The sequence below is a fragment of the Elaeis guineensis genome, chromosome 11 (assembly GCF_000442705.2).
Source record: "Elaeis guineensis isolate ETL-2024a chromosome 11, EG11, whole genome shotgun sequence".
Lineage (NCBI taxonomy): Eukaryota > Viridiplantae > Streptophyta > Magnoliopsida > Arecales > Arecaceae > Elaeis > Elaeis guineensis.
The window spans coordinates 118,046,525-118,063,171 of record NC_026003.2 but is presented as its reverse complement, the minus strand read 5'-3'; the positions used below and the strand labels follow the sequence as shown (position 1 = coordinate 118,063,171).

Here is a 16,647-nt window from a genome sequence, read left to right as displayed (position 1 = left end):
ATAAAGCGTTCCCATCAAGTTCTTCCATCCGTTTCCCGGAATCCGAACCATTTTATAGCGGCAGGTGGCAAGAGCCCATCTCATTCCCGTTCAAGGTGGCTTCTCCATGATGGTTCGATGGATTTTGAGTCAGCCTAATACAGATTGTAGGCATGCACTGTTGCAGGAGATAAGTGCATCACTTCCTATGATATCATAGGCAAACAAGACGGTGGATTGAGTTACATATGGTACAGCATTGAGATGGTATCTTGTGGACCAGCTATGATACCCCATTTTTTTTTCCCTCAGCAATATTTTATTTTCTGATTAGATGTTCTCATAGCAGGCGTGTATGACTTGTCCGCCATATTTACAAAAAAATAAACCAAAAAAAAAAAAAAAATCCAAACTCGTTTCCCTTCTGGTAAATGGGGTAAGTTTGGGAAGTGGGAATCCTGCAGGTCAATTGATTTCAGTTGCTGCCAATGCTCTGTCCGCTGCGGAACTCCGTTTCAGCTCGTACTCGTCGTTTCCGTCGATTAGAGGCGAAGTCCGGAAAACGACGAGAATACATCAGAGCTCGCCAGGACGAAAGACGAACTCGACTCGCAGCCCTCTCCTTTCCTTCCTTCTGGGTGACATGTGGGTAAAGAGCAAGATACCTGCTCTCGGAGACACACCCCGACATTAGTGTACCAAACCAGTGGTGGTTAAACTAACGGCGAGGGTTGAGGGTTTTGGGTTTGGGTGGGGCCCGGGTGGCACACCAGTGGGAGTCAAAAGGGTTGACTGGTCAGGGGTGAGATGGGGCCCGCCAGAGGAAGAAAGGTTGCGGAGGTGTCAATGGAACTGCGCGCTTTCTTTTGTCTCCTTCCCACCAGGAGCGTTTGCCAAGAAAGTCCAATTTATTGGATCATCCAGGAGGGAGGAATCTTGGACTTTACATGGTCTCCGGCACTAAAATATCAAAATGGAGTTGCGGGAGGATTGCAGACACCGGGATCGTAGAGCGGGAGCGGGTTGCTAATAGGAAAGAGAATCTTAAACAATGAAAAAAAAAAATATACAAAGCGAACAGAGGAGCAGAGATCTTATGGTACGTGGCAAAGTAGGAGCATGCTGGTATACGGAATACACGCGAAAGAAAAGTAGGAGTGAGTCGGTTGTGCTGCGCGCTTCCATGTTGGATGACTGACCACATCAACAGAGAATATATTGTCATGATTATCCACCGTTTTTAAAGTTTTAAACTTTGACAATATATTTTTGCTGTCGTTGAATAAACCTTGCTATGACAAAGACACCAATCTAAATAAATGAATAATTTATGCCATCCTTTTGATACAACAAACTCGGTTAAACAATGTATTCACGAAGAAGAAGAGTATCTAGAAAGTTTTTTAGCCGGGCTAGATTTGTATATGAAAGATAGATATTAAAAGAATAAAAAACAATTATGTCTTGGCTTCGAGGATCTGTAATGTTGTCGATCTTGTAAATCATTAAGTTATGGTCAACATCGCTTGTTTTTTAAGCATGAAAGGTGGTTAGCTTTGCGCATACTGCAGTCCACATGCACCGCATGAAGTCTCAGCAAGAAAACGACATAACCAAACGATTATCTTATAAAAAATAACGAACAGGTGGAAGACTCTCGAAGGAGAGCGAGGGGATGGTGTTTTTCCTTTTTTTTTTTTTTTTTTCTTTCTGGGGAGAACAAAGGAAAGGTGATCAAGCTCTTGTACAGGCTCATGCTCAGAGCGCGTGTGGCATTTAGGCAGTGAGAATATATACAAATTTCATCTGAAAGAACTGTTCTTTTTTTTTTTTTTAAAGTGAAATAGGAGACTGAAAAAACAGCCACATTTTCATTAATCAGTAAAAAATAATAATAATCAGAGAAAAAAAAGAAAGCCAAGAAGCAGATTACAGATAAGTGACTATAAGATGAAATGAAATCAAGAGATCATCTAGCCAAATTAACATTCATAGAAGACAAAAGTCAAGTGATCATCCTGTAAATCGAGATTCCATCCTGCAAACCAGCAAACAAAGGAATCATGAGTGCTCACCCATCCAAAGAAATTCTCAATTAATCCTCCCAACTTGTGTTAAAGTTTTGTATGTCCGATAAGTTATGTAGCATTACAGAGTACAGATCGAAAGCACATTAGCGAATATCTTTATATACATTTTTAAACATTCCCATTTTTACCAGCTATTTACCTTATAATCTTTTATGTCAATATTAGCGGATATTTTTTTTCATTCATTGAGACATAATCACATAAAGTAATATATCAATTTTTCACAATGGATTGTAATATGAAGCTTATAGGGAAAAAGAAAGAAAAAAAAAATTGTAGCCATCAAATACATAAATTCCTAAGCAACATCCATCCTTTCTCTTTAACCTTTAACATCAATAAAATCGAGTTAAATATGGGCCCACCAATTTCATAAATATTGCAAAGAAGTGGACATCCTATTTATGTGCAGTAATTTCTTTTTTTAGTAAATGTGCAATAATTTCTTTACTTTCAAAAAAAACAAATATCTGAACGAAAAAATGATCAGATCTACAATGGAATCTGAAAGTTATTGCTAGGCATCAACAAAATATACGTTTTTTGTTGAGATGTATCCACCAATTCCCCTTATGATGGATCTAACAAGTCCACAAATAAAAGACTCATGAAAGCATGCTAAGAGTTCATGGGTCCGTTCAAAGTGTGTAAGAACATGGTGCTCCTTTCCTTCTCGAACATCTAAGGGCACAAAATACGAACAAATTCTAATTACCTTAAGAATTAAAAAAAAAAAAGGGAGAGGCCAATTTCTCTTTTGTAAGGTATGAGTGATTCCACACATCAAGTAGCTCTCAACACTACGAAGTAAGAAAAATATGAGGCCCTCCACATCATATCTAGGTATTTCTTTTGGTGAGGGAGAAACCTAGATAAATAAACACCATCACATCCAAAATGAAAGCAGTCTATTTTTGAGAATGGAGTGCATGAAGAGAGGTTGAATTAATGAATGGTAAGTAGAAGGGCTTATTGGTACAGAGACAATGAGGATGAGGGCCCTAATTTTGAATCAGAGAATGCTCCTATGCATCATGAGATTTGTACAATGAGGAGGTATTGTTGATATATTAATGTGAGAAAGATTTCCCTGGCATTAGGCATCGAATCCATGTAATGTTCATGGTCAACAAGTAACTTGTAGCATGAAATGCTTCACAAGGTTTGTATAATGAGGAGGTGTTGTTTGTGTTCTATCAAAAAGATTATACCATGCAACATTCATTGTCGCTAAGTAGATGTTAGTATCAATGCTTCATGAAGTTTGCTAATGAGCGTATTGTCAGAAGTATTCCCATGCCGTGTGCCATTGAAGCCATCTTGTGTTCATTGTCACTGCATAACTAGTAACATAAAGTGCTTCATGAGGTTCATACAGTGAGATGTTCACAGCTGCCCCCTACTATAGAAGCCATGTCATGTTCAACATCATTAAGTAGCCAGTAACATCAGATTCCTCAAAAGTCTTGGTACAATGAAAATGTCTTATTCACATGGTGTCGGAAGCATTCTCTTGCCACCTGCCATTGAAATTATGTAATGTTCACTGTCGTTAAGTAGCTAGTCATGTAACTGCTCCACAAGGTTTGTACTATGAGACGGTGTCAAATATTCTCCTATCATCTGCCCATTGTAATATTCATTGTTGTTATGTAGCTAGCGACATGAAGTGCTTCTCAGGGTTTGTACAACGAGAAGTTATTTTTCATGTGTTGTTAACCATATAACAATCAATGATCACCAAAAGACTCTATAACAATCATTGTTTACACATTGTAATATATAGTGCTTCGTGAGATTTGTAAAATTAGGTGTTATTCCCATTTTATCAGAAATTTTTCCTGCCATCTACAACCAAAGCCATGTAAAGTTCATTGTTGTTAAGTAGCTCGGGGTACAAAATGCATCACAAGATTTGTACAGTGAGGTGTAATTCATATGTTGTCAAAAATGTTCCTTGCCATCTACTATTGAAGCCATCACTATAGAAAAATGGATATTCTCCGACTCTAATCTGCCGATGGTAGGATATGTTATTCACATCAAAAATATCCTCTGCCATTTGCCATTAAAGCCATGCAACACTCGTTATCACTGAATACCAGTAAGTAAAAGGAATTCAAGTGTTTATAAGAAGAAAAAAAGATGCGTATCAATAGCACTTGTTAATTCTATGTTGGAGCTTCTACAAGCATGAGGCACTATAGCATAATAAAGAATTACCAATTCTTATTTTTACCTTCTCCCAAGAGCCGCCACTATAAGTCATATAAATTGCCAGTATATTCGTTACATGCTGTAGCGAGGGACATGGTGCTGTAAGATGCCCTTTATGGTATGCTTCTAGCTCGGTAAAGATATTCTTCTCCATGAAGTTTGTATGAAAATGGGTCACACGCTTCTTGTCGAATGCTTGATCATGCCCTTCACAACATTTTGGTCATAAATATGCAACAAGGTTAGTGGTTTCATTGATGCACGCGAACGGCCAAAGATGTTGCTAGGTATAGAAGTGTAGTCCCTTGATAGATACTGAATGAAACATTTAGTATTTCAAAAACAAAAATTTTAAAGGAGGTTGGCAATGTGGAATAACCACATTAAACCTCTTGGCATACATGGAAAAATTGGAGCAAACATGCGCTGCACCTGAGAAATCGAGATTATCGAACAACCATGAGGCAAACGGAGCCCAAGTCAAGAGAAGTTTAGCACAACACGAAACCAAAATTCAAAATAGTTTATTCCATTGAAATAGCACAACAGATTCTTCACATGCCTCAATACAAACTGAAGCAGGGATAATTGGGAATGTCAGCATCAGACGCAATTGAAGTTTGAACAAAGAATAACATTAATCACACATTTCATTTTATGAGAGTTTGCAGCACGAATTTCTTTCCTTCTTCGGACACCACAATCCTGAAAAACAGGCCCAACATTTGTTAATGTACATTATTAGATTAAGATACCTTGGATGCTTTATTGGCTTTCCTTCTCCAGATGGCGGTTTTCCTCCCACTACTAAAATACTACAAAGCCAGAAGTAAATGAATTCATAATTAAGGAGTGTAAAAGGAATATGGATGTCAAAGTGGAATGAGGAGCTGGGTGGTTTACAGAGATTATAGAGGAAAGCAGAGGTTCATGGGTTCCACGGAAAAGAAGATCGAAGTGGGTCATTTTAGGGCTCCAGTCTAGAAAATGAACCCAGCTGAATACAGAGTTACATCTGGTGTGGTTACATGGATCGACCAGCAGAAGCCAATCAGGTTGTCCTCTGGCTTGGGCATGCTTCGTCCTTACTGATCTAAAGTCAAATTAGAGCAAATAAGAATGGCAGAATGTAAGTCATGCACTATCAAAACATTTCAAGTCTTTGGCTGTTTTGTATTTTAATTTTGAAGTGAAAATTTTCCCCCCACATTGCCATGAGCCTATGTATCCATTGTAAACCTTTCTGAATTAGGCCTAGCTTTTTATGTAAACCTGTGTACGCATTGATCTTACCATTCAGATCAAAAGGGAGGATGATGTTGCAACTTGCATGCCAGAATCCTTCACAGACGACAAACGCCTCCATATCAGTCCTTGATCTGTTTGCCCTTACACTTAGGGCTTGAGTGGGAGGAAGAGGTGAATGAACCCACATTACCAAACTCCATAGCCGCTGTAGATAAACAAAATTTGTTAAACTACACCTAGAAAATAATAATAATAATACTCAACAATTTGCTACAAAAAGATGAAATCTTTAATAATACTATAGCAAAGGCAACTGAGCGAATGTAAAAGAATTGTAAAGAGAGAGGGGATGAAATGGGCCCTTCATGAGGTTCTCCAAGTTGTTGGCATCTAAAAAATAATTGCAGTCTACAACAACCGTTTCTGTGGATTCATAATCTTAGCATGATTAACCTAGTATTCTTCATGTATATTGCATATCATCGTCATCATCGCTGATTATGTGCTTATATGAAGTATGTGCTAGTTGAAATTGAACTAAAATATGATGTTACTAAACCAAAAAAAAAAAAAAAGGAAAAGGAAAACTGCCTACAGTATAACACCGTAGTAAGTTAGTAACAAAATCATGTTTACAGGACTATCAATTCCACAGACACTAAAAACAAATAGATATCCCAATCAAAGTTTGTGGATGATGACCGTTTTAATGTGAACTTCTTATTCATACTAAAGCCTATGACAAAATGGAAAGATCTAGCTGTAAATCTAATTTACAAGATTAATATGTATACTAACTTAAGTTACCTCTATGGTGCTTGGCCATTTCCTCCCATGAAAGGTGTTGGTGATCTCACACATGAGGCAGCTCCTTATGCTATGAAGCCAGAAGACTATGAAGTCCGCCATCTCATCACTGGATGTCTCTTCACAATAGGAAACATGTTGATGACTTAACCACTGTACCTACAATAAGCAAGGATATTCAGATGGATGGACTGGAGCCATGGGGAGTGTTCTATATAGGCAAAGAGGAAGGGTTCCATGTGCGGATAGAACAAGGGCTGGCATTAATTCCAAAACCAAAAAAGCTCCATACATCCACATGGTGATGCACAAGAAGGTTGGTGACAAGGCTTTGTAACGTCCATGTTGACAATTTAAAACTGAAGCTGCATAACAACCACTCAGTAATTATTTAGTTGGTTGTGAAGTTTGTTCTTAGTTACAACAAAAAGGGAATAATGGTTAACAAATTCCTCTCTTCACGAGGTTTGTACAATGAGGACGTTAGCGACAAGGTTAATGTAACGTTCTTGTTGTCAAAAAGGTTCTCCCCCTGTCATCTAGAACTAACGTCGTCTAACGCCTATTCAGTAATTAATTGGTTGGACATAACATTCATTCAAGTCATTTAGTAGTTTGTAATAGGGGAATAATAGATAATGAATTCCTTTCTTCATGAGGTTTGCACAATAAGGAGGTATTCTTCATGTCATACCAAAAAGATTCCATTGCCATCTGGCATTTAAGCCATGTAGCATCATTAACACTAAATAGCTCATACCAAAGAGAACATGAAAGTAAATATATGCTTCTCTTCCTTGCGTGCTAAGGACTCATAACAAGAAGATAATATGCATATTACTTGTATCCATTGTTCCAAAATTACCTTGTAAGAGAGCGGGCAAAATGATATTGTAAAATACTTACATGATGTCCACAACTTTGTTGTTTTTGCATGTGCACGTGTGGTAGAAGCGGTCCAAGGCAATGGGCCATACAGCGGGGGTTGCCCTCTCCTAAATCCAGTATGACCATCAAGAGACTTTACAAGCTTGCTAAGTTGGCATCTTCTTGTTAAACATTTGATGGTAGACTTCACTACCATTTTATCATAAACGTATGCCCGAGTTTTTGTTTCCTTTCAGAGTGGTGCATGTCCCATTGTACATCTCATGGACATTAATCTTAATGTACATTAATGGCCAAAAGGATAATATCTCTGCTATTTGCTCTAGGATTTCAAAACCTTTACTGTCTTTTTGATACTCCCAAGTTTTAAACTTCAAGACTTGAGTAAAGCATTGGTTTAATTTCTTTTATTCTTTCTGTGGGTCTCCCCATTTGTTTAATACATATCTACATATACATACAAATGGAATTCTGTTTCAATTGTTCTTTGCTATTATCACAAAAATAGCTCTTTGCTGTTAGATTTTAAAAATCCTCGTCTTTCGATACCATCCTGAGTTTTAAGTTTTAATAGTTAATTGAAGCTTTGATTTAATAACTTTTGTTCTTTGATGGGCTTCTTTAATCTATTTTATTCATATCATCCTTCCTCTTCTTGTCTCTCCATAACTTCCTCTCCCCTTCTGTCACCTGCTATGACCAGAAACTTTTAATAGATCTGAGCTTGGATCAGTTCTCAAAACTTGTATCTCCACACTAAATCCAACCTGCATCATCCTCATGATACCTGGATTGAAACTAAATCTTAATCCCTAGTAGCCCATTTTTGAAGCCATCCATTTCCCCCATCTTTTCTTCCAAATTCACACTCAATATCAGATATGTCCTTCAATCTGAACATATGTATATCCACTTTCTCCCTAAAATATAATGCATGAACCCTCTAGTCCTTCTTCCTGGCAATCCCCAAAATAAGAAGAAAATCTTTATCATTTTTTTCCCAAAAATGAAAATCTTTATCATTTCCCCCTGATTTCAGCATCTAATTACCAAGTGCTACAGCTCATCAGTCATCAAAATTCCCTCTTTGTCTACACATTCAAACTCTATATTATCACGGCCCCTGTTCTCCATTAGTCCCACAGCCTAGAGGCCATAAGCCCGTATGACATATTCCAATCCATCATCCGCTTCATTGGTTGTTGCGTGTAGCAAAAAGACCTCATTCAATATGTCAGCACAAATAATTTCTGGACCGAAACTGCACAAGTCCTTGAAAGCCCAAAAATTTAGCAATTTGTATCTTCCAATCCAACTTGTATGGAGGTTCCTAAGTTCATAGCAAAACGGCACCAAAGTATCTAATGTCCTCTTTCTGCCATTCCCTTTTTTTGAGAAATATCCCACCACCAATGTTTGAATTCTAGACCTCTTCCAAGTGAAGAGATATACCAACTAGCTGAGCTAAGGCCAAACACGCCTCTTACTTTCATCTTTCCCTCCTTAGAGGATTAAACTTAGAAATCAAAAATAAGATCTATGATCTGCTGTTCACCAACATCAACCACTGCCTTGGTGGCACCAAAAGCGGATGGATAAGTTCACCGCTTGACGCTTAATTAGATGCCGTCAGCATAGGGATCGAGCAGACGGTCACCTGATTGGAACATTGTTGCTCATGTAAGAGGGGAAAAATATACCTCTTGTTCAGACTATTCTTTTCACAAATTGAAGGCCTATCCAGTTTAACCAAAGAAACCATAACCGCATGATCTTTCTCATATGACAACAAGCTCCTCGTTTGGTAATCCCAGTTCTATAGAAGAGAAATAATCAGTTTATAAAGGGACAGAAGCAACACCTTCGCTGTCAAGGGACTGCCTGTAACTTTGAGACGTTGTCAAGGGAAAAACGAAGAAAAAACTATTTTATTGATTCAAATCTAAGCATAATACAAACCAAATAATCGATTGCACATTTCCAAATACAACGTTAAATTATCAAACAAGAAATAGAAATGAACAACAACGTCATTCTACTTGATATCAGAATAATCAGCCATCGGAGAAATGAGAAAAATCAAAGAAACCCTTGTAATGTTGATTCCTCAAAATTTCTGCTTCGTAAACCAAATGCAATACAACCCTGATCAAAATTTTATTCTTTTAGTGAGATCTCGCATTTCACAAAAAATGGAAAAGAAAATCTAGCTGCAGTTGCTCGTCCTATACAGTTATGTGAAGAAAGATGGTTTACGGATCAAAGGGGAAGAAATATAAAATAGCTTCTGTTTGAGAAAAAAACATCTCCTAAAGTACTTTATAAAATGAAAGATAATATATTTATAACCAAAGTATCTTGGTTATTTTTTAAGTAAAGTAAAAAAATTTTTAATTACCGTACATCTCAATCTCAATTTTTGTCTAATTTACTTTAAAAGCAAAGCAGCTAAGATAGAAAAAAAAAAAATACAGGATCTAACAGACTTTGGTCCCGAACAGAATCCGACGACTTAGGAAAGAAAAGATTAAAATTTCGATTCATTTTTGAAAGGTGAATTTGGATTTGAATGTCTTTAAAATTTAGATCCAACCGATCCAATATCGGATAAAATATCTGATTTATTTTTATACATATATAATATTAATTTTGTTTATATACTTTTGAATTTCTAAATTTTTGCTTTATAGATTAATGAGATAGATTAAAAATAATGACATATTAGGCTGCGTCTACATATTTATATTTGGATTCTAAAGCAAATGTATCTTTTTCAACTTTTAGTCAATTATTATTTTACGGTTAAGTATCAAATGCCCGTTACTCATGATTTAGTTTTTGATGCATTCTATTAATAAGCTTCAGATGAATTTAATTTTCATTTATTTGAGATATAATTTTTCAAAGGAAACTGAACCTATTTGCACTAATACAAACTCAACATATATTAAACGGGGGATGGGTTGCAACATATACTCAGAAGATTATCATTGCCGCAAACCAACCTGGACATGATATTTTAACAAGCCAGTTGTGGAACAAAATTTGACCTAAAGCCTTAATGGGTCTGGGTATGAGTTTATTAGAACCCACACCCAATCCAACCTAATACCATCAACACCCAACCAAAGCTGTTGTTGACCAATCGAGAAAAAAAGTTCACGATGGTTAGCTAATTTTTGTTGTTTGCAATGAAAAAAATTATTTTTTTGACTGATATATTAAATTTTTATTGGATGGTCCAAGAACAATTCTAACCAATAGTTTCTTCTTAAAATAATCATTATTTGCAAAAAAAGACATCTCTTTCAAATTTATAATATTTAAATAGTAAATATTATAAAGATATTATAATGGAAAATAATAGGCAATAACATGAAAATAATGTTATTATCTTTCTTTTCATTTTTTATTAAATAAAAATATTTTTTTTGGATTATACAATCATTTTTTAAAAGAATTTTTTTTGGAAAAATTCAAATTTTGAAAAACTAGTGCTCTGTCCATGGGAAGGTAAGTGGAAATAACATTCATTATTTATATTATAATGGATCATTATAATAGTAAATAATATATTATAATAATCATTATCAGCCCTCTTGTTACTGGACATATAATGTAACAAGGGTGAACAAAACCATTATAACGGTAATATCATTATTTAAAACCTCCATTACCATGTATCTCTTAGCTTTTTGCTATTTGAAAAGAAAAAAAAATCTCCAAAATATACTCTATAACTTATATTTAGTGTAATACTTGGATACTTTGAGGGGTTTTATATAAAAGTTCTTATCACCATGTCTTGTATTCTTTTTTCTTTGTATCCTTCCCGAGTCCTAACGAATGCCCATCTCCTCGCTGTCACTTTCCGCCGGTCTCCACCATTGCCTTCCTCCCCATTATTATCGGTGTCGGCTTTCCTCCTCCAATCTCCGTCAGGTACTTTTCTTCCTATAAATCTCTGAAAAGAGACACCAACCTCCTCCCTGCTCTTCTCGCCGCAACATCCAATTTGTCTCTACCGTCGCCTTCCTCTCCATCATCACCGACGATGTCGGCCTTCTTCTCCGATCTCCCTTAGGTGCTTTGCTTTCCATAAATCTCTGAAAAAAAAAAAAATTGATTAATATACAGAAAAAGGTCTTGTCTTTTATTTTTTTTATTTTTATTTATTTTTCTTCTCAATCGCATGGGAGGCTCGGAGCAGTCGATCAAAAAAGTATAATTATTATATATATTATTATATATACACACACATATATTTATAATATTATACGTGTTTATTATTATTATTATTATTATACACACACATACACATGTATATACAGTATTATTATTTGCCTAATTAACAAAATTTACTCAGAGAGAACTAGAGAAAAATCCCCATTTCACTTTAAAGTTAAAAGGAACTCTCCATTTGACTTTTAAGTAAAAGCTACTCCTTGTTAGGAATAAAAATTAAAAAGAGCTACCCATAAAAAAAAAATTACTCTTATACCCTTTCTATGGGTAATAGTGTATTCTTTTTCTTTCTCCGTTCAGTCATCTTTTTCCCACCAAAAGCTCCCTATCATTCTCTCCTCTACAGTTCTTACCCCCCTCCATCTTCTTCCTGTCAAAAAGAGGAGGTAGCTGTGCTCTTAGCCCCCTCCATTCTCTACTCCCTCCGTCTTCTTCCCGCCAAAAAGAGGAGGCAGTTGTGCTCTTGGCCCCCTCCCTTCTCTAAACAGTTTGTGCTCTTCCTCCACTCTCTTCTCTACTCGCCCTTCTCTCTTGCCTCTCTCCACAGCCCCCAACCTGTATACCGTGAGGATCCCAAGCCTTAAATCTCAAAGATCCTTGACCAACCCTCAACACTCGTGCCCTGAACTCCAATGGCTTCATCTTCCATCATTAACATAAGTACGGATGCTGAACTCTCCGTCATTTATGAGTACAATACCAGTTGTCATGTCTTTGGCATAAATAAATTGATGAAGCTCTCGGACATCTACAACATTCTCTCACGTAGATGGAGCCATATAACATCTGAAAATATCATCGTGAAGTACCTTACACCTTTCACAAAGATGCAAGTGAGTCTACTTGAGGATAGCAATATGGCTAGCATGTGTCATATCCACTACGTAATGAAGAAGGAGGTCATCGATATATTTTAGAGAGCAAAGTCCAGTCGAGAGAGGATGCTAGAGAGGATCAAGGGATAGGCACATCAAGGTACTCCCACTTGCCCTTCTATGCTGTGGTTTTATGTTACATCATATGGTACTATAGCATAAATTATCCATACAATAGAAATATGAAATGATACATCACTGTGATAAAAATATGAAATCATACGTCACTGCATTACCCCTATTAAGTATACATTAGTCGCTTTTGATACTACGATGTACCTTTTTGGTACTACATTATTTAGTTATGGTACTTCATTTTGCTTTTTTGTACTATATTATTTACTTTTGATACTATGGTTACTTTTTTCTATACTGCAAATCTATCATGAACTTTTTGTAGTCTTCTTGATTAAAAAGATGTAAATTATTTTAGAATGCTAAAAATGAGCACAAGTGGTACTCACAATTGTTATTTCGTCATTTTTTTGGTAGGTTGGCACCAATTAGATATGAGAATTATGATAATTTGGATGATCCCAATGATAATGCCATTAGTATCGAGACAATAATTATACGAAAGGGGTTGATCAAAGGAGAGCATCAGCAGTTTTGCAATGCTCAATACTTTAGGGCAGCTATTACAAATTATTGCATCACACACAATCGTGACTATATCTTCAAGAAAAATGATTCTACGAAGATTATAGTTAAATGCCCAATGGAACATTGCCCTTGGCGTGTCTATGCTGCTGAATCGAAAAGAGAGGAGACATTCTCCATTAGGAAGTGTAACCTCACGTATACATGTGACAATGATCTCGGTACTAGGAGTCATCCTAAAGTCACATCTTTTTGGATTGCTGAGAAAGTCAAGACAAAGTTAAGATCCATGCCTCGCTACCGGCCTATTGAAATTATGGCCGATATCCATAAAAATTATGGCGTGTTGCTTAAGTACTATCAAGCATGGCATGGGAAGGAAATGATCATGCATGAGATTCATGGTCTTGATCATCTGTCATATGATAAGCTTGAGCCTTATTGTAGAGCCCTCAAATTAGCGAACCCAGGCACCATCTCAGAGTATGAAATTTTTGATAATACAAGAAGATTCCGTCATATTTTCATCAGCCTTGGAGCATGCACCATGGGATTTCATGCTGGATGTAGGCCTATGATTTTTATGGATGGCACCCACATCAAACAAAAGTACCAAGGATGCCTCTTGAGTGCCACCGCAAAAGATGCGAACAATGATATTTTTATCATCGCCTTCACCATCGTCCAACAAGAAAATGACGAGAGCTGGTAGTGGTTTTGTCGAAAGCTACGATGTGTTCTCTCCTACTCGAATGGCTCATTGATCAAGCAATACACCTTTTACTCTGACCGTCAACCTGGATGTATCAAAGTGGTCAAAGATTGGTTTTCAAATTGTCACCATACTTATTGCCTACGATATCTTGTGGATAACTTTAGAAAGTATGTACTCACTATTCTATTAGTATTGTACAATAAAAAATGGCACACACCATTGGAACATAGGAGATGAACTTAGTACTATTTCAAAAGTTATTGATACATTTTTTAGTATTCTAGATACTTTATTGTATTCACTTAGTACTATAAAATCAGTTATTGATACGTCATCAGATATTCTGGATACTTTATTGTATTCAGTTAGTACTATATTGTAACTTATTGATACGTCCTTAGATGTTCTGGATACTTTATTGTATTCACTTAGTACTGCAATGTAAGTTATTGATACGTCCCAAGGTATTTTGGATACTTTATTGTATTCACTTAGTACTATAATGTAAGTTATTGAAACATCCTTAGATATTCTGGATACTTTATTGTATTCACTGAGTACTATAAAAGCAATTATGGATATGTCATTAGGTGTTCTAGATATTTTATTGTATGCACATAGAAAATATTACACACCATTTGCACATCAAAAGTATATTTAATACCACAATATAAGTTTGTTATAAGTCCTTAGGGTGTTCTGAATACTTTATTGGTGCACCTAGTACTGTACGATAGAAAATAGCATGCATCATGGGCACGTGGCAGATGTTTCTGATATACGCTTGCTGGTACTATTTTCAGATATTGAACAAATATCCAGCATTACACAAAAAATATTGATGTGCAATTTTTAAGTCTCTCGCTTATGCTACAATGCGAATGGAGTTTAAACGATACTTTTATGATATAGTCTCCAAGATGCCATTGGCCAGAGATTGGATCTTGAGTACTCAGCCTGCACAATGGGCTAACGCATTTTTTTCAGATTGTAGGTGGAGAGTGATGGACAACAACTTGGTAGAATCTTTTAATCGATGATCTTAGCTGCTAGGTTTCTTCCTATCACATCTTTGGTGGATCATATAAGATCACAGATTATGAAAATGCATCATCAGAAGCGTGAGCAAAGAGCAAAATGGCACGGTCATCTTTGTCCGAGACAATAAAGGAGGCTTCAAAAGAATCATCAAGAGGGCCATACCTTAGGCCTTCATGTAGCGAGTAGAACAAGATATGAGGTGTTGGATGGGGAAGAAAGGGATGTAGTTGATTTATCTGATAGAACATGCACTTGCAAGCAATGGCAATTGAAAATGATCCCTTGCAAGCATGCTTGCGCATCCATTGAGAAAAAGGGTGACACTCTCTACTTTTATTATGATGAATTCTTTACCGTGAAGATGCACCAACTAGCATATAGAGAAATCATCAATCCTATCTCCATGATTGAGATGCCATCTACTGCCTTTCCAGTGCAAGTGATCAGTATCATGCCACCCATGACTGCACCACGAACAGGCCGTCCCAGGACTAGAAGATTTTCATCTCAAGTTGACACGCATCCAAATAAGTACACGTGTTGTCACCAAACTGGCCACAATCGACGCACATGCACGAAGAGAATCTCTTGGAAGCTTGAAGCTTTTGCTTTATTGATGGGTCATTTTTTGGGTTATTGATACTATCCTTTTGGATACTGTGTTACTTTGCTCTTTGTTACTGTCCTTTGTTACTTTGTTCTGCATTCTGGATTATTGATCTATCCTTTGTTACTGTGTTACTTTTTGGGTTATTGATGGGTCATTTTTTGAGCTTGAAGCTTTTGTTCTGAAACTGTGTTCCAAAATGCATTTGCTTAATATACTGCAATGAAGGTATTTGATATTATGTTATTGTCTTATTTTATAATATTATATTATTGCCTTATTTTATAATATTATGTTGATCTGTCTTCATGAATTATTTATCATTTTGTGTTAAGATCTTTAGTTACTGCTTTATTTGCCTTATTTGTCTAATGTGGTCGATATTTTTCTTCAATACTTTATTATCCTACAACCACAACGAGCATAATATACTGAAGAGGGGCAGGACGTCAAGAGTGTACAAGGCAACAAAGAGGGCTAGGATCACCTTATGAATGCGGCTGTTGCACTATGTATTAAGTCAATACTTTAATATGACAAAGTGACACTTTGTTATGCTAAACTAATACCGTGCTATGATAAAATAATACTACGATGTACTATGATAAAGCAACTCCCCACTTTAGTTATGCCAAGTTTGAGGCTTCAGTTGGTATGGAAGATGAAGAGGTAGAAGTATGGTATGCTCACCGCAATACCGCACTGGTATTAAACAATACCTTCATACTATTAATCGATACTTTGTTATGCCAAACGGATACTTTATTATGCCAAACCGATACTTTCATGTTATTAAGCAACACTTTGTTGTGCTTTGAACAAGTATGTCGAATTGAAAAGATCATTAGGTGAGATAGAGCATGCTCGAGCAATATTTGAACTTACGGTCCCTCAACCTACATTGGGCATGCTAGAGCGATTGTGCAAGGCTTGCATTGACTACGAGTATGAGACATCAGGAGGTGAATACGAGAGAACAAGACAAGTCTATGAGAGGTTTCTTGATCGAACAAAGCACTTAAAGGTATGGATTAGTTATGCCAAATTTGAGGCTTCAGTTGGTATGAAAGATGAAGAAGTAGATTGTGGGGCTCCGAATACGTCATTGTTATGTGAAAGTATGGTATGCTCACCGCAATATCGCACTGGTATTAAACAATACCTTCATACTATTAATCGATACTTTGTTATGCCAAATGGATACTTTATTATGCCAAACTGATACTTTAATATTATTAAGCAGTACTTTGTTGTGCTTTGAATAAGTATTCCAAATTGAAAAGATCATTAAGTGAGATAGAGCATGCTCGAGCAATATTTGAATTTGCGGTCCCT

At 36.4% G+C, this 16,647-nt stretch overlaps 1 protein-coding gene across 3 annotated transcripts; it reads right to left on the bottom strand.

The window, feature by feature from the left end:
• Positions 1-4,790: 4,790 nt before the first annotated feature.
• Positions 4,791-6,509, bottom strand: LOC105053879 (uncharacterized). Of its 3 annotated transcripts, none has more exons than XR_012135475.1 (3): positions 6,342-6,509; positions 5,580-5,739; positions 4,791-5,374 (listed from the first exon to the last, which is right to left on the bottom strand). XR_012135475.1 is itself a non-coding variant. In XM_010935206.3 (3 exons), the coding sequence occupies exons 1-3, from the start codon at positions 6,441-6,443 to the stop codon at positions 5,372-5,374; spliced, it is 270 nt and encodes an 89-aa protein (XP_010933508.1). In that variant the 5' UTR covers positions 6,444-6,509; the 3' UTR covers positions 4,791-5,371. The 3 variants fall into 3 exon arrangements, 2 of the variants coding, with proteins under 2 accessions (XP_010933508.1, XP_010933507.1); XM_010935206.3 differs by having other exon boundaries at positions 4,791-5,379; XM_010935205.2 differs by having other exon boundaries at positions 4,791-4,991.
• Positions 6,510-16,647: the final 10,138 nt, after the last annotated feature.